The sequence below is a fragment of the Tripterygium wilfordii genome, chromosome 21, assembly GCF_013401445.1.
Source record: "Tripterygium wilfordii isolate XIE 37 chromosome 21, ASM1340144v1, whole genome shotgun sequence".
Lineage (NCBI taxonomy): Eukaryota > Viridiplantae > Streptophyta > Magnoliopsida > Celastrales > Celastraceae > Tripterygium > Tripterygium wilfordii.
In genome coordinates, this window is record NC_052252.1 from 6,392,302 (window position 1) to 6,411,238 (window position 18,937).

The 18,937-nt window shown below is 36.2% G+C and overlaps 1 protein-coding gene and 1 long non-coding RNA gene across 2 annotated transcripts; one reads left to right on the forward strand and one right to left on the reverse strand.

Annotated features, from left to right (window-relative positions):
- Window positions 1–3,815: 3,815 nt before the first annotated feature.
- On the reverse strand, window positions 3,816–5,548 carry LOC119989085. Its single transcript, XR_005465732.1, has 4 exons — window positions 5,432–5,548; window positions 5,268–5,296; window positions 5,061–5,124; window positions 3,816–4,124 (listed from the first exon to the last, which is right to left on the reverse strand). It is a non-coding gene; the product is annotated as an uncharacterized LOC119989085 (long non-coding RNA).
- A 992-nt stretch (window positions 5,549–6,540) lies between these two features.
- On the forward strand, window positions 6,541–9,818 carry LOC119989064 (cysteine-rich receptor-like protein kinase 10). The gene is made up of 7 exons (XM_038834365.1): window positions 6,541–7,426; window positions 7,510–7,650; window positions 8,069–8,190; window positions 8,263–8,473; window positions 8,557–8,794; window positions 8,872–9,022; window positions 9,278–9,818. The coding sequence occupies exons 1-7, from the start codon at window positions 6,664–6,666 to the stop codon at window positions 9,605–9,607; spliced, it is 1,956 nt and encodes a 651-aa protein (XP_038690293.1). The 5' UTR covers window positions 6,541–6,663; the 3' UTR covers window positions 9,608–9,818.
- The last annotated feature ends 9,119 nt before the right edge of the window (window positions 9,819–18,937 follow it).

Genomic DNA, 18,937 nt, shown 5'->3' on the forward strand with positions numbered 1-18,937 from the left:
TAGATATCCCATTGAGTCTAATAGGGAAAACAATATAGATTATCTATATATTACTTCAACTGTCTTAGGCCAGAAGCTCATGATAGAAAAGTGTGCATCTTTATCTTCATGTTTATATTATATAAGTATAAAATGGATTGAAACACATACTGTAGCCTACCAGAAGTGGCAACAAAAGTATTTTGATCCGAAGAAATCTATACTATGGCATGATCGTCTCGGTCATTCAGGTTCCACTATGATACGTAGAATAATTGAAAATACAAGTGGACACCCACTACAAAACCAGAAGTTTTATATACTTAATGACTATACATGTGCTGTTTGTTCAAAAGGAAAATTAATTATGAGACCATCCAACCTGAAGATTGGCATGGAAACTCCTAGTTTTCTACAACGTATACAAGGTGATATATGTGGACCTATTCATCCTTGATGTGGACCATTTCGGTATTTCATGGTTTTAATAGATGCATCATCTAGATGGTCACATGTTTGTTTGCTTTCTACTCGTAATGTTGCATTTGCTAGGTTACTAGCTCAAATCATTTGTTTACGTGCACAATTCCTAGATTATCCCATTAAGTCAATACGACTGGATAATGCTGGTGAATTTACTTCTCAAACTTTTAATGATTTTTGCATGTCACTCAGAAATGATGTTGAGCATCCTGTTGCTCATGTTCATACACAAAATGGTTTAGCAGAATCTTTAATAAAACGCTTACAATTAATTACTAAACCACTACTCATGAAAAGTAAACTACCTGTTGTTGCTTGGGGACATGCTATTTTACATGCAACATCTTTAATTCGAATTCGACCTTCTGCATATCATACATATTCACCTTTACAATTAGTGTTAGGTCATCAACCTAATATTTCTCATTTACGTGTTTTTTGGATGTGTTGTTTATGTTCCTATTTCACCTCCTCAACGTACTAAAATGGGACTACAACATCATCTTGGTATTTATGTTGGTTTTGACTCACCTTCTATTATTAGATATTATGAACCATTGACAGGTGAGATTTTCAAAGCTCGATTTGTTGATTGTCATTTTGATGAATCAGTTTTTCCTCCTTTAGAAAAAAGAGAATTTTCAAGCATATAAACATAAAGAGATTGATTGGAATACCTTCACACAAGCTCATTTTGATCCCCGTACCAAACAGTGTGAACATGAGGTGCAAAGGATTGTGCATTTGCAAGGTATAGCTAACTAGTTACCTGATGCTTTTACTGATACATCAAAAGTGTTACAATCACATGTTCTAGCTAGAAATGCACTAGCACGTATTAATGTCCCAGATGGACAAATAGAACATAATGAGATACAACCACGTCAGAAATGTGGCAGACCAATAGGTGTGAAAGATAGATTTCCTCGGAAGAGAAATGCACAGGTGTCTACTAAACCTCTTGAAGAGGATGCACTAGCAAAGCTAGCTCCTGAAGAGTTTATTCCAGAAAAATCCATATCCCAACATTCAACACAAGAAGTGGTACCCTCTGACAAGGTACCAATATCTGAAAATAATTACAATGAGTGCTCTATGCATAATGATGAAAGTTGGGATAGACGACACATTATCATAAATGATATATTTGCATATGCAATTGCAGTCGACATTACCAATGGTACTGAGGATCCTGAACCTCAATCTATCAATGAATGCCAATGTAGACATGATTGGTTGAAATGGAAAGATGCAATCACAGCAAAATTAAATTTTCTAGTGAAAAGAAAAGTTTTTAGACCAATAGTCCGGACACCAAAAGATGTTCAACCCATTGGATATAAATGGATATTTGTGCGCAAACGAAATGAAAAGAATGAAATCACAAGATATAAAGCAAGACTTGTGGCACAAGGTTTCTCGTAGAAGCCAGACATTGACTACGAAGAAACATATTCTCCTGTTATGGATGGAATCACCGTTTCAATTTCTAATTGGTTTAGCTATTACTAAACGATTAGATATACGACTAATGGACGTAGTCACAGCATATTTATATGGCTCGTTAGATGCTGAAATATATATGAAAATCCCTGATGGTTTTAAATTGCCAGAAACAAAATCAAAAGAGTTATATTCCATTAAACTTCAACGATCGCTATATGGATTAAAACAATCCGGACGTATGTGGTATAACAGACTCACAGAATATCTTGTTAAACAAGGATATGTACATGATTTAGTTTGTCCTTGTGTTTTTATCAAAAAGACAGAGTCTGGCTTTGCAATAATTGCTGTATACGTTGATGATCTTAATTTAATTGAGACTCCTGAAGAGCTCACTCACGCCGCTGATTACTTAAAAGCAGAATTTGAAATGAAAGACCTTGGAAAGACTAGATACTCTCTTGGTCTACAGATTGAGCATCTGTCTAATGGTGTTTTTATCCATCAATCAAATTATACCCAGAAGGTATTACGACAATTTTATATGGATAAAACTCACTCCTTGAGTTCTCCTACGGTGGTATGTTCACTTGATATTAACAAAGATCCATTCCGACCTGCAGATAAGGAGGAGCCATTACTTGGTCCAGAAGTACCCTATTTAAGTGCTATTGGTTCTTTGATGTATCTTGCTAACAATACACGTCCTGATATTTCATTCTCAGTTAATTTATTGGCAAGATATAGTTCTGCTCCTACTCGAAGACATTGAAATGGAATCAAGCATATTCTACGATATTTACAAGGAACTGTGGATTTAGGCTTATATTATTCCTTTGATTCTAAGCTTGAATTAATAGGATATGCTGATGCTGGATATCTATCTGATCCTCATAATGCGAAATCCCAAAATGGTTATATTTTCCTCTATGGAAACACAGCTGAAACAGACGCTTACAGCTACTTCTTCAAATCATGCTGAGATCATAGCTCTTTATGAAGCTGGTAGAGAAGCTATGTCACTACGACGAATGACTTGGTATATTCAGAAAAATTGTGGATTTCCATTGATCACAGACACTCCGACAGTAATATACGAAGATAATGCTGCTTGTATAGCACAACTCCAAGGTGGCTATATTAAAGGTAACAATATTAAGCACATTTCTCCAAAGTTTTTTTGTACCGATGATCTCCAGAAGAAAACAAGACAAGTAAATGTCCAACAGATTCGTTCTTGTAATAACCTAGCAGATTTATTCACTAAAGCCCTGCCATCAACAACATTCAAGAAGTTGACACATAATATTGGTATGCGCCATCTCAAAGAACTTTCCTGAAGAAAGTTACATATAAATCAGGGGGAGTAATCACAACATTATGGATAATACTCTTTTTCCTTTGCTCAACATTTTTATCCCACAGAGTTTTTCGTTGACAAGGTTTTAATGAGGTTATTCTATCCCATATGGATCCAAGTCAGACATAAGAAGGATGTACTCTTTTCCTTCACTAAGGTTTTTATCCCACCGGGTTTTTCCTTAGTAAGGTTTTTAACGAGGCATATTTACCTTGTGTTAATGATCATCCAAGGGGGAGTGTTGTGATATATATATCATAAAGTGGATGATAATTATCTATATACTATTCACTTTTGCACTTCATTGCCAAATATCAATATGATATACATGTGTAAGTAATTTATGAAGGTAAAAGATGTATATATATGGTAAAAAGCTATTTTGCATGGGATATGAATATATATATATATATAAGAGAAAAACATATACGTTGGTGAACACTTTTGATTGTATCTATATCTCATTGTATATATTTCATAATAGTTTTCACGATTTTGCTGTTCATTTTTTTTTCAAAAGACTAAACTGCACTCTAGTTTTGTATATTTACAATTATGCCACAATCTATTTACAGCTTTACCCTTCTATTCAATTTACTATTCTTTTATGATCTATATTCATAACACTATATGACTCAATGGATGGTACTACTAAGGACACTTGTCCGTTTTAACGGACCCAAAAATACGGAGTATTACAAAAATAGCTCAAGTCAATGGTGATTGAGAAACGTGCCAAATTTCCATAGTTTAACAAGTCTAAATCCTAAATAAAGACAAGAAATATAAATCTAATAGACGTAGACTCCACTGCACTGTCACGCCTCCGACAATCGATCCTGAATATCCTCTTGACCTGAGTGGGATAGAAGGAAAAGAAAAGAAAGGGATGAGCGGAAGGCCCAGTAGGGAAATAAAATTAGAGCAATCAACAACGAGAAATAGAATTATAATACCAGAAGGAACCGTACTAGATTCAGGTCTCTATAAAGATTCACAGCACTCAAAGTGCCATAGAAAATAAACATGACACATAAAAATAAGAGTATGGATAAACAATTGCAAGGTACAATGACCAATATGCATCATGATATGAATGCAATTTACAATATATATACATTTAAATATTGTATATATTTAAAACAACAAGTTGAACAATTGAGGCACACCGAATACCGAAGCACTCGTTGACCAAGTGTATACAAGTACACATAAGGTCACAATCACACACAATGGAGGATCCATTTAAGGAAAATGTACCCCAAACAAGAAGGATATCCGAACACCTAAACCGGTGGTGGGTTGTACATCCCACACCAAACAATGTGATACAACAACACAACCAACAATTGCTCACAAAACTTGGCTCAATATATGTCATATTTACAATACAATTCAAAACATTTACATAAATTAATGACTTTGAATCAAATCACAAATTCCTCTTTAATGCATCAAAAGAAATTAATACAACTAAAATCCTTTATGCAATATTTTCATTACAAAAAATCATTGTAAAATATGATGAGTGCAAGATGGTCTAGAGGCACAATAACAAACTATGCCATAAGAACACATCCATGGAGGAAGACAAAGAATAATATATGCCAACAATTATTCATGGACAACAATCAAACAATTGTAGGAACAATGAAGTTTAAGAATTTTGGAGGGTCCTACAATGATTCAAACAAGGCATAAAAAGAAATTATCAAGAGGATAAAAATTTTTCCTACAATTATTAAATACAAGACAAATAAAGAATTATCCGAGAAGGTGGTAGTTTCCCTACCTCTTGTAGACACAAACTTCACAAGATTAAGCAATAATCTCCAAGTACTATCCAATGAGCCAACCTAATGGAAAATAATATATCATAACTTAATTTATCAAACCTAGTATCAATTTGACAAAAGCCCCAAATTACTTCAAATACCCTAAAATTATAATCTAACAAATTTCTAATTAAACTTGTATCTAATGAGATCATAGTTCTTACCAACTTGTAGAGACCTTCAAAGATAGTTCCTAATAGAGAAAAAAAAAAAGAAGAAAAGAGATTCAAGTGTTAAATTCTTCTTTGTTGTAAGACCCAAAAAGTTAAAAGAAAGTCTCTTGGTTTAGAACCCATTGAAATAAATAAAAGTTGTGGTGGTTTCTTACCAAAATAAGGTGGTCAGCTGGTGATCGGAGGTGGCTGCAAGTGAAGTTGAGATGATGGTGGAGGAAGAGGGTACACGGTAGAGTGAGGAGAACAGGAGAAAAAAAATGTGTGATAGGGTTTAGTGTAGTTTGTTCGTACAATTTAATATAGAATATATATATATATATATATATATTTTTTTTTTTAATCTATATAGCTCTCACTATAACCCTGACTTCTCTGTCCGGCAAATATATTTTTTTTTATCTGATTATCAAAAGGACAATCATGTCCTCAAGTTATAACAAAATTACAAACTGTCCCTTTCTCATATTTACTACTTTACCAATATTCCTACGATTTACTTCCATCAAATTTTAATATTTCTAAATTTATAATTATAACCTCTATAATACTATGTGACTCAATGGATATGACTACAAGGACATTTGTCGGTTTTAACAAACCTACAAAATACGAGATATTACACTGACCCTGCACAGTCAGGGATAAACATCAGTTTTGCACGTCAACAATAATTCCTGCAGTAGTTAAGAATGGACTGGCCTAGAATAAATATCAAGAATGATAAGTCAATACCTGAGAAAACAAAACAACAGCAATGATATTATATTTTGTCAAAATTATCTTTTAACTAGTTGTATATGAACCCAGCCAAATTCTGTCACCGTCAATGTCATTGATCATCTCATAGTGAGGGCAAATGCAATGGTTTGTTATTTACTGACCCAACAAAAATATTGATCCGGTCTCATCTCTATTACACAAAAAATCAAGTTAAACACGTATTTCAATACAATCACATCAACAACCATATCAACAAAATACAAATTTCTATACAATTTCTCTTTCCATCCAACATGGAGGCCAACAACATTCCATTCTTCCATATTATCCACAACAAAACTACATCAAAACATCAAATATTAATACATCCACATTAAGAAAACACTAATCCTAATACAGCCACATAAACAAAACACATTTTACAATACAACCACATCAACAAAATACAATATTTTTGTTAGGCCAATAAGACTTTACCATTGCATTTGTCCTAACCCAATGGGAATTTGGCTCATCTTCTATGTTGCTTTTCCGACCCGGAACCCAATTTGAGTTCTCTGTTTCACCAACATGCTTTCCATCTTCAATCTTCATCATTCGTTACCTTTAAAGAAACAAACTTTCCCTATAAACCATTCCCAACTCAAAAGATCCCGACCGTCCCATGACACTCGTGCTTCTCTCTCTGTTTGTTCTGCTTCATAGCCGTGCAACCGAAGCAGCACCGACTTACAGTGCTCACGATTGCGAAAACAATACTTTATTCACACCCAATAGCGCATACCAGACCAATCTCAATTCTGTTCTCGCTTCTCTTTCCAATAATGCAAGTACCAGTAATGGATTCTACAATACAACTGCTGGTCAATCCCCTCCTGATAGGGTATTTGGACTCTTCCTCTGCCGTGGAGATGTTAACGCAAGTACTTGTCAAGAATGTGTCACTACTGCATCCAGAGAGATACTTCAACGTTGCCCATCACAGAAAGAATCCTACATATGGTTCGACGAGTGCTTGCTTCGTTACTCTAACCGGTCCTTCTTTTCTAGAGTGAGTACTGTGCCCGGGTTTAATATAACTGATTCCAAGGATGTGGAGGACCCAGATCTCTTTAATCAGTTGTTGGCAACAGTCATGAATGACTTGGCTGCTGAAGTTGCAAGTGATAGTTCTGGGAAAAAGTTTGCGACTGATGAAAAGGAATTTACCAGTTCGCAGACACTGTACAGCCTGGTTCAGTGCACGCCGGATCTATCTGAGGCTAATTGCAAAACATGTCTGCAAACTGCAATTGGTTCTCTTCCATCTTGTTGTACTGGAAAACAAGGTGGAAGGTTTTTGCTTCCGACCTGCTACATTAGATTTGAATTGTACCCATTTTACCAAGTTAATGCCACAGATCGGCCACCATCAACCAATTCTAAAGGTGAAGATTTTTATTTAATATCGGTTTGAAAAGTTTTAATATTTTTTCAATTCATGATATGTGGGTGCCAATACTTGTGTCAGGGAAAAGGAAGATCTCTTCACAGGTGATTATTGCCATTGTTGTTCCAATATTGGTCTCCATGGTGTTGGTCGTCGTGGGCATCGTTTTCATAAGAAGAAGAAAAGCAAGGAAGAACTACAATATTGCAGAAGAACAAAATGGTAATGACTAATGAATATGTCCATTTAATCCTTGTTTTAAGCTACTTCGATGTAGGACTAGTAGCAAAGTAATTACAAAGAAACCGATTAGTAGGATTGGAAAATGTTTTGATGTTGTTGTCAGGACTAGTGCTACACCAGTAATCTCACCCTATTTTTTGCAAATTCCATTGTTTAGGGTGCATTTTAGGAATATTTTTCGTAATTTCGTGCATTGTGTTTTTCAATCCATTAGGGTTGTAACCAGCTCTAGGGCTCATTATCTTTTGTCTGGTGGATTCCAGTGTTGTTTTCTTAATTTAAACATGTTGGTTTGATCGTAATCTTACTTTCCGCCTGCGTCATACTTACATGTTTGATGACTTTCGTTTTTTGGTGAACATCATTTCTGAGTCACTTTTACTCATTGGACCTACAGTTGGGGATGAAATGACACATATACAGTCTCTGCAATTCGATTTCGACACAATTGAAGCTGCCACTAACTACTTCTCTGATGATAACAAGATAGGGAGGGGTGGATTTGGCGAGGTCTACAAGGTGAGAAATTACTGTCTCAGCACAATTTACTGCAGAGAATGCATCAGTACTATTGAATATGCTTTATTACAGGGAAGGCTATTAAATGGACAAGAAATTGCAGTGAAAAGGCTATCTAAAAGCTCGGGGCAAGGTGCAGAAGAATTTAAGAATGAAGTTGTATTGGTAGCCAAGCTTCAACACAGAAATCTAGTGAGGCTATTGGGTTTCTGCGTGCGAGGAGAAGAGAAGATACTCATATATGAATATTTGCCCAACAAAAGTCTCGACAACTTTCTCTTCGGTATGTCTCCAGGACCAGGACTAGAAAGAAGAATAAAATTCTCATTTATGTTCTTTACACTAATATTGATGAATAATCTGCAGATCCTGAAAGGCAAGGGCGCTTGGATTGGTCGAGACGTTACAAAATCATAGTAGGTATAGCAAGAGGAATTCTTTATCTTCATGAGGATTCTCGGCTACGAATCATACATCGTGATCTTAAAACAAGCAATATTTTGTTGGATGAAAATTTGGATGCGAAAATATCTGATTTTGGCATGGCAAGAATTTTTGGTGCAGAACAAACTCAAGGAACTACAAGAAGAATTGCAGGGACATTGTAAGCTTTGAATCCTTTTTTTTTAACATTACTGTCTGATCCAATGAGCTTATTGTACTGATGGTACTGGTATGTAGTGGTTATATGTCTCCAGAGTATGCTATGCATGGTCGATTCTCGGTGAAGTCAGATATCTTCAGTTTTGGAGTTCTGATTCTAGAAATCATCAGTGGCAAGAAAAACAGTCAGTTCTTTCAATCTGACAGTGGTGATGACCTATTGAGCTATGTAAGTTTGAAACCATTATTTTTTATATCATTCATGGACGTTAATACGATCCTTCAATTTAGCAGCACCTTAGGAGTTAGGATGGCATAGGCTTAAACTTAAGGGCGCCATGGATAAACATAGAAAAGTTTCTTTCTAATCGTAACTAAATCTTTTATTTCTTTCCGAGAAAGATTTTGAAGCATTCTTGTTAAGAACATTAATATGTACCAACGAAAGAAACTTTTTACAGAGATTGGGTACTTAATGTGGCAGGCTTGGAAGCACTGGAGAAAGGGAACAACGTCAGAAATTCTGGATCCAACTTTAGAAGATTCATATTCGAAACCCGAATTCATGCGATGTATTCGGATTGCCTTATCATGTGTTCAAGAGGATCCAGCTGACAGACCCACGATGGTATCAGTAGTTCTCATGCTTAGCAGTTCTTCAACCACCATACCATTGCCTCGTAAACCTGCATATTTTCCTGGTAACAGAAAAGAGTTCAAAGACGCGACAACAGAGTCGTCTTATCAATCGACAAACAAGTCAATGCCATCCTCAACTAATGAAATATCATTGACTAAACTGCATCCACGATAGAGTCACAAATTTTTTGCTTTGCAGTTTATTTATCTCTTTAAGCATGCTTCAGTTCAGTTCATGTACTTGGTATTACAGTGACAACTGCTGTTGTCAAATCTTGTTTCGTTTCTAGCCGTTACTGCTTTAGTTGTATATATCCATACTGTATCTACATTTGCAACTTAATGAAAATACTTTCTTCCCATTTCTTTACTAATCAATTGAAGCACAATTCCTTGCAAACATGGTAGGTTGAAATACTGTTTGAATGTCATGCTTCTTTAGTTCTGTAGTAATGCATTTGAGTGAGTGACACAAACATGAAGATTGCAGATTTCTTATATAAGGAAACATGTGACAAACCAGATACAATCTCAATCTGTAAACCAGCTACAATCCTCATCGTCTCAGTCGTCAACGACCTCTATGGGCGGTCGTTGACGTTGAGACATTCATTCGGGCCTTGTGAAGTTCTGTTTTGGTTATTGTCTTGCTCTAGATGTCGCGCGACTGTGTATCGCAGATTTTGGTACCATTCTAAACTACAGCTAAGGACTAACCATGATTATGTTAGTCAAAGTTGATATTTGTAGTCAGCGTTCTAGAAGCTACACAAAGCGCAACGTTTCATTTTACTGAGGTTATTCAATATAACCGTTGTCTCTAAGAGTAGATTAACCTTTGTCTATAATAATAAAACGATAGATTTCTGATACGAAAATGATGTATCTCAGCAAATTTTATCCCAACAAATGTATCAGTCTATGTGGCAAAGCTGACTTAATAGTCAACATAGCATTAATTAAAAACAAAATTCTTTTCATTATTTTCCTCTCATTCTCTCTTCTTTATCTCCTCCCTTCTCCCCGCACGCTTCAACTCACGGTCAACTATGGCCTCTTTGCCATCCAGCCACGGTTCGTGTCACTACTTGTCTCAAACGAAACGACAAGCCAGAAAAAAGCTACCCCAACCCCTACATCTACAGCAACAACCAAGGATTTCTTCGAAAAAAGCCTGCAAAGTTAGTCCTTCACTACTTCAAATAGCCAATTTAGTCACCTCCGATATTTCCTCTGCATGTCATCACCAGCTTTGGACTCCCCGAGGTGAGAAGCAACCAGCCCTAGCCCTCTGTCTACGGTAATAGCTACTGGAAGTGGACAACCTTTTTTTTTTTTTTGGATATTGTTGGTGCAAGAGTAAAAAAATAAAGAAAATACAAAAATGTAACTCAATCGTAGTGGATTGAGGCACGGATATCTCACTCTCTTCAAGGAGATTTGAGCCCACTTAAGAATTAGTGCATCAGAATACTCTTGGCTCGACTCCTCCAGGATACAACAGCCCGAGTAGGTCGTGTAGCTAACCAAGACATACACTCAGTTGGTTAGATCGAAACCCCATAAATAACACCCTTTTTCTCTACCTAGAGAATATTAGAGAGTGACTATTTTTAGAGAGGAGAGTTTGTGAGAAGTGTGTGTTGAGTTCTTTTTTTCTTCAGACTCGGTGCACCTGAATACTCTTGGCTCGACTACTCTGGGATACAACGGGCCGAGTAGGTCGTGTAGCTAATCAGGATTTGCACTCAGTTGGTTAGCTCGAAGCTCCACAATATTAGTTTCTCCTTATTTTATTATTACCCAAATAAAATTTAAAATGTTTACAAAATATATTTGAGTTATATATTAATTTTAAAATATTTAATATTAATTATAAGTAAAAATATATTAGTAAAAAATAATTAATAATAAACTAAAGTATTTATTAATTTATAATAAACTAAAAATAAATATTCTCAACGACTTTATTTTAAAAGTAAAAATTCTTAACGGTTATATTTGAAAAACAAATATTCCCAACAACTATATTTGATTGTTGAAGATGAACGACATTTATACGTCCAACTTGACATTGCATTTTGATTAGATTGAAGATGGTCCTCCTACGCCAGTAGCTCTCAAATTCATAAAAAATTTGAGTCTCAAATTCCAATCTAAAGGCTGTAGTTTTGTCACATAAGGTTTTATCCAATGGTGAGGATTTGAATTTATATTTACAAACTTGTGAGAGGTTTTTGAATGGAAGAGAGAAACAAATATAGAGACAAGTGTAAAATTATTTTTTATATATGATTATGTGGCAAAACTACAACCTTTAGATTGGAATTTTAAACTCTCAAATTTTTTAGAAATTTGAGAGCCCCAAATCCATGCCAGTATTGCAGCACTAGGAAGATTATATATTTCCTATATGAGCAAACATGATCAAACAGTTAGCATTATCTAGGGAGCATAGCTCTTGCGATTTCTAGATCAATACCTAATTAATATTTCATTTTCATTTTATAAAGATTAGTAGGGAACAGGGGCGGAGTCAATGTAGGCGCAGAGCCCATCCTCAATTTTTGAAATAAATTAAACGGAGAATGCCATATTGGTGCCCACTTAATGAAAGTTAGACAATTAGGTGAAAAAAAAATTTGTTTGCCACACAAGAACCTTTTTTCCTAATAAGTACTTGTTTTATTTGTTTCATTATTTCGTATTCCGAGTTTGCCTTTCTCTCATATATTTCCTGTTTTACGCGAGTTTTCTATTTTTGAGAAAGCTTTATTCAGATTTTCTCTGTGATTTTGGTTTTGTGATTGATCGCATTGATTCGAGACGAATTGATATGTTTCTCTAATCTCACGACTCAATTTACCTGGCTTCATGCATATTGTCAAATCGATATTTGATATCGGTAAGGAAAATCTTCGATGGACTTTTTTTTTTGGATTGATTTAGTTTTGAATCGTGGATAATGGAGGAAGAGGTGATGTTTCTTTGTAAGTTTGGTTTAGATACTTTAGTGTTGAAGATTCGTAGTGGTTTCGAATTTAACAGTTTAATTAGCAGTTTATGTGAGAACTGGAGTTGTTTGGATAGTAATAATGTCATTATGTGTTATTCTCTTCCTGGACATCCTAGGTGCCTTTTGAGGAAGGATAACGAGCTGGACATGATGATTTTGTTGCCTCGTTCGTTTGGTTTGAATGTTGTCGATGTTACTGTTACTGTTTCAAATCTTTCTAAAGATGCAGATGTTGAGACATATGCTAATGAAGAAACGATAACATTAACTAATACGAATGCCTTTTTGAGTTGTAATTCTGCTGATGTTTCAAACGTCGTGCTTCATAGGGGAAAGCATCATGTTACTGATAAAATAGTAACATCATCCAATGTTACAGTTTTAGGTAATGAAGATACGTTGTTGTATAATCAACATGCTTCATCTACTAACAGAGTTTTGCTTTCTTCTCGTTGGTCTAATGGAATTAGTCATGTTGGGCAGGTATTTGATGGAGGTTTAGACCAATTTAGATATGCACTTTGTAGGTATTCAGTTATGATAGGTTTCAAGTTCAATTATGTGAAAAATAATAAGGATAAGGTGGCAATTGAGTGTTCTGAGAAGTATAAGAAGAATTGTAATTGGTATGTATATGCATCGATTTCCATGGTGAATGGATCTTGCATTGTGAAGAAATTTGTTTAAGAGCATAGTTGTCAATTAGTTTTATGTACTGGTGATTCTAGAAGGTTGAGTTTCAACAACATAGTCGAGCTTATTCAAGATAATATCATAGTTAATCACTCTTTAGCCCCAGCTGAGGTTGTAAATCTTATGCTTTGATAATACCATACAAAAAGGCATGGAGAGCAATAAATAAGGCTAAGGCCACGTTGTTTGGTGACTCGGCTGAGTCTTTCAAGCTTTTAAGGTGGTATGTGGAGGCTGCAGTTACGAATAATCCTGGTAGCCACATTGTTTTAGATGTGAATATACCCAAATTTCATTATAAGTTCATTTCTTTTAATACAAAATAAGCCCTAATAAGCCAACTCTCCACAAGCTCTAATAAACTCAACTCTCCACAAGTCCTAATAAGCCCATTTCTTTCCCCTAAACGTCATACGAGATATCAAACTAAGTCAAGAGAACTTGTCTTGTTGTCTCCATCTGATTTTCTTCAAATTCATCAATTGATTCTCAAAAAATACATCGTTCTATTGGCCTTCTTCAAAGCCGGAGGTGAGAGGTCTCTCCTTATCTCTGTGTATCTTTAATTTTGAATGGTTACTATAATATTACTAGTCGACTTCTAAGCTTTCGAACGGCTTATTCATACCTTCTCTGAGCTAGCTTTAGACTAGACAAAAGGGTATGAGTATGAGTATGTAGCTGAAGAGAGAGAGTACTAAGAGTTAGGCTCTTAGAGTTGAAAATTAAATTGTAAGACTTTATCATCATATTAATATATGGATATATTTGGACTATTTTTTATTGGATATTTGTAAATAGCTCTAAAAAAATTTCAAATGCGCTACCCCCGAACCCCCATAAACCTTTTCGCTCTCTCCTATAGACCTAGTCCCCTCTCATAACATTTCCTAGATCCGTCCCTCGTCAGGGACCTGCACAATGAGCTGATATTGAGTAAACATGAGCATTGAAGACGATACTGTAGCCAAATCCTTGACCAAATGCAAATTACAGGGGTTTTTTTTCTCAATATTCTTGTGACCAAATTTTGGTCAAACTTACTTTGTTCTCATGTGAAAAATTTATGTGTGTATGGGTCGGATGGCTTGAATTTAGACTCTAAATGTTTAAAGTGTAAAATTATATAATATTGTTGTCCGTTTCCTTTTTTTTTTCGTCCTAATATTTGACTTTTCAATTGTTTTATTCAACTTGTCTTGAGTGACGAGAAAGATAACCTAAACTAACCAAAGCGCTTTGACTAGGTACTCCCATGCGAGAAAATATTCAGTGGTCACTGCACGCCACGCCATCACCCTGATATGGTGTGCATGTTCCATTGGATATTTGACACATGGTAACTTTAATCTTAGTCAACAAAATGTATCTGAAGTAAATATTTTAAAATAAATCAAATCATATTAATGAAATAATGTTTAAAGAAAATAAAATAATCCTGCAAAAATGTATTTGCACTTGACGGAATCGTCGCTAAGAACTCGACGGAGAGCACAATCCTCCGCAAACAACCAATATTGCAATAGCTTAGTCTCCGACCTCTCCGTATGAAACTTGCACCTTTTTTCGTTTGCATTTCATTCTTCAATTTTCATGATTATTGAAGGGGTTTTGCAGTCTTGGGTATTTGAATCAATAGGGGAACAGGGCTGAAGAATCAAAGGGGATCTGACTCTGGTAGTCTCATGGTCGGGATAATCATGAAAGGGGTTTTACAATTTTGAGTGTTTGAATCAATAGGCGAGCAGGACTGAAGAATCAAAGGGGATCTTACTCTGGTAGTCTCATTGTGGGAATCGAGAAGCTTTAATGGAAGAGCGTAAGGAGCAGTGTGAGAAAAGAGAGACAAATGAAGCTTTCATGGCGTTGAGCTTTATGTGAGAGAAGGTTTGTTAGTGGTGTTTAAGTGAGACGAACAGAAAAGTGGAGACGGCGCGTGGTGTTTTAAGCGCGTGAGACAACACTAATATAATTTATCTGTAAGACTGTAAGCAATTTCTCTGACTGGATTAAAGTCACCACATGTCAAATATTCAGTGGAACATGCACACCACATCAGCATGATGACGTGGTGTGCAGTGACCACTGAATAAACCCTAAATATTTTCTCCCTCGCATGCAACCCAATCTTCAGTTGTAACCTGTCCCAATCAATGCTTTATGAGTTGACTTTATGTTATTCTCTTTTACCTCCAAAATTGAAAAACCGAAGTTGCTTTATCAGCTAGTATGGTGCAGAAAACCATTTCTATGAAACAAAGAACATGAGAGATTCATGAGGTGTGTCTATGAACTTTGTGGTTCTCTTTCTGCTTGGCTTCCTTCTTAGCCTCACCAGCGAAGCAGCACCCACTTTCTATCACCACTACTGCGGAAGGTCACCAAATTTCACACCCAATCCTCCTTACCAATCCAATAGTACTTACGAAACCAATCTCAATTCTCTCCTCGCTTCTCTAGTCTCTAACGCCACTAACATCTATGGATTCTACAACACAACTACTGGTCAAGCCCCTCCTGATGTGGCGTAAGAGGCCTACATTTGGTACGATGTGTGCTTGCTGCGTTACTTGAATCGTTCCTTCTTTTCTAGAGAGTACGTAGTACCTGGGAACGGTATACCTGATCGAATGAATGTTACAAAGCCAGGCCGCTTCAATCAGTTGTTGGCTGCAACACTTAATGAGTTAGCGAGTAGAGCTGCGAGTGATTATTCGGGTAAAAAGTTTGCTATGGAAGAGAAAGAGTTTACTAGTAATCAGACGCTCTACACTCTGGTGCAGCGCACGCCGGATTTATCCGAGGCTGGTTGCTTTCGATGTCTTCAAAGCGCGACTAGTTCTCTTCCACAGTGCTGTTCTGGCGGACAGGGTGCAACAGTATTTCTTGGGAGTTGTTTTCTTAGATTCGAAATGTACCCATTTTACTGGATAAGCTCCACAGATCGAGAGCGTTCACCTCCAGTAATCAATTCTAAAGGTAAAAGCCTCTTAGGCTATTCATAGGTCTATTCGAGTATTCCTGGGCAAATAGTTCTAAAACGCCTTTTATCAAACAGTTAGTCTGCACACCCATCCATACAACCACCACGGTCCACACTCGACCTCACAGACAATCTATCAAACATCTGTAGTCGCACACTTCCAGACCTCACTTTGCCTCAATAGAATAGGATCAGAACTTTTAGAATGTAGGAAGCAAACAAGCCGGGGTAAAACAGATCGAGGTGAATCTAAGAAAGACAAATTAGCTTCTTTCAATATTTTGTTTGAAAAAAGGTTCCAGCTTTTTCATTCAGACAGGATGAGATTGGTGTAATGCCCAGGAACTCCAAGCTAAATATAAACACAAAGAGACATAATATTTACGTGGTTCGGCAATTTCCTACGTTCACGGGTGGTAGAGATTAATCAATATCACCAAAGAGATTACAAGAAAAAGTACAAACCCAAAACCCAGAACACACTCGGGGTCTCACAAATACAGAGTATTCTCTCACACACTCTGTTTACAAGTTCTCACACACTCACCCTGTTTACAAGCTCTCTAAAAACTTGGCTATCTTTTACATGCAGCAAACCATGCCTATTTATAGGCCTAACCAACCGAGAAGCATGCTAAGTATTTAATGCATACTGAAGACTTTTCCATGGCCATATCTTGTAGTTGATATGCGCAGGCCTTCCTGTCATCTTTACGCATGCCTTTCATTTCAACTAAAAGATTGCCTCTTGCAATCTTGCGAACTAATGTTCCGACATATCACAAGTGTCCAACTTTAAGTGTCACCTCATACCCCACAATACAAGTGATCAAATTATTGGATCACCCAAGATAAACAAAGTTGTAGATATAAACACTCAATTGGGCATGAGTCCTTAACAAGATTCATTAGTGTTTCAATTAATCACAACATCATATTCGTCAAATTTTATTCATGAAAATCACAAGGCATTGCATTTTTTTAAATTATTTTGTAATCAAACAAAATTGTTTTCACCCCACACTTAAATAATGCAATGTCCTCACTGCATAGACTTACGTGAAAAATATTATCAAGAAAAATTGCTGAGTTAGAGCGACACAACCTGACATCGAAGAGACTTGGGAACCAAATCCCGCTTGGACTTTCAGCACTGCACAGTCATTGAAAATTTTTCAATATCTTCATCGCCTGATCTTGGATTGACAAACCGTAAAATTCTGCAGAAACTAGACATCTGTAGCTTTCTGCTCATACATGGCACTTGTTCTGGTTCATCCCAAGCTGCTCCCAGAAAAATTTTCAATCCAATGCTTTTACACAGTTTTTTCAGCATTTGTTCCATCCATATTTTTCACTGGTGAAAACATATTAGAATAAAAGAAAAGAAAAGAAAAATATATATACAAAAAATATTACCGGTTGGGTTGCCTCCCAACAAGCGCTTTATTTAACGTCTAGGCAAGACGTATCTCTGAGTGACTTTCTCCATGAACTTGGAAACATTCTTCCACATCATCCTCGGATTGTTTCAATTCATTCATCCTCCAAACTTTGCCGTCTTGAAAAGGATCATGCCATCTTGAATGCACCTTGCATGGAAACAGTTTGAGCCTAGAGTTGTTCAAAATGACTTTTTGGCCGGGAGAGAACTCTTTTGATGCAATGGATAAGTCTTGGCAAAGCTTTGTCTTCTTCTTGTCAATTTTCACAACCTCAAAAACTTCGACTCTAAAACACTCCCTTAAACTTAAACAGTTAAACTTGATGGATGATTAGCAGCTTCAAATAATTTAAATTCAATAGTCTGACTGTCACATCCCTTTTCGGGTGGGGTCGTAAGATAGAAAACACACATACAAAATTTGACGAACGTGGCGCAACATTGTAGTACAATGAGCGTCAATCTGCACACAAATAAACAATTGTCCTAAAGAGGACTCAAACAACACTAAGCCTCCAGAAAACTATGGTTTCATACTATCAAATAATTAAAGACCTCAATGGTCAATCGCAAAGAAAGTAGCAAAACATCCAACAAAATCATAATTCTAGACCTCGGTCGTCCATATCGCGGTGGAACCAAAATTGTCACTCCCCATTTCAAGTGGGGTCGTGAGATGAAAAACACACATACAAAATTAAACAGACATGATGCAACATTGTAGCACAATGAGCGACAACCTACACAGAAATCGACAATTGTCCTAAAGAGGACTCCAATGGCACTAAGCCTCCAGAAACATAATTCAATACTATCATAGTAATTAAAACCTTAATGGTCCACATCAAGCAGAAGCAACAAAACAACCCACTTAATCAGAATGCTAGCCCTCAGTGGTCAATATCGTAGCGGAAACAAATAACAGCTGAAGTCAAAGGTGACTGAGTAGTCATACATAAAGTTCAACAATTTAAAACATCTAACAATCCTAAATAAAGGTAAGGAAACAGACATCTAGTAAACACGGGCTACACCACACTGTCACGCCTCCGGCAGCCGATCGTAAATATTTTCCTGACCTGAGAGGGGAAAAGGAAAAGAAAGAAAAGAAGGCATGAGCGAAAGGCCTAGTAGGGAAATAAAAATAGAATGATAAACAACAAGGTATAGAAATACAATACCAGAAGGAACCGTATTAGATTCGGGCCCCTATAAAGATTCAAAGCGCTCAAAGTGCCATAGAAATAAATATGGCACATAACATCAAGAACATGGATAAACGGTTACAAGGTACAATACCAATATGCATCAATGAATGCAATTTACAACATATATATACATTTAAAATATTGTATATATTTAAAATAAC

Coding starts and splice junctions, on each gene's coding strand:
- LOC119989064 (XM_038834365.1), top strand. CDS start 6,664: ATGACACTCGTGCTTCTCTCTCTGTTTGTTCTGCTTCATAGCCGTGCA. Junction 7,427..7,509: donor ACCATCAACCAATTCTAAAG/GTGAAGATTTTT, acceptor TACTTGTGTCAG/GGAAAAGGAAGATCTCTTCA. Junction 8,795..8,871: donor AGAAGAATTGCAGGGACATT/GTAAGCTTTGAA, acceptor ACTGGTATGTAG/TGGTTATATGTCTCCAGAGT.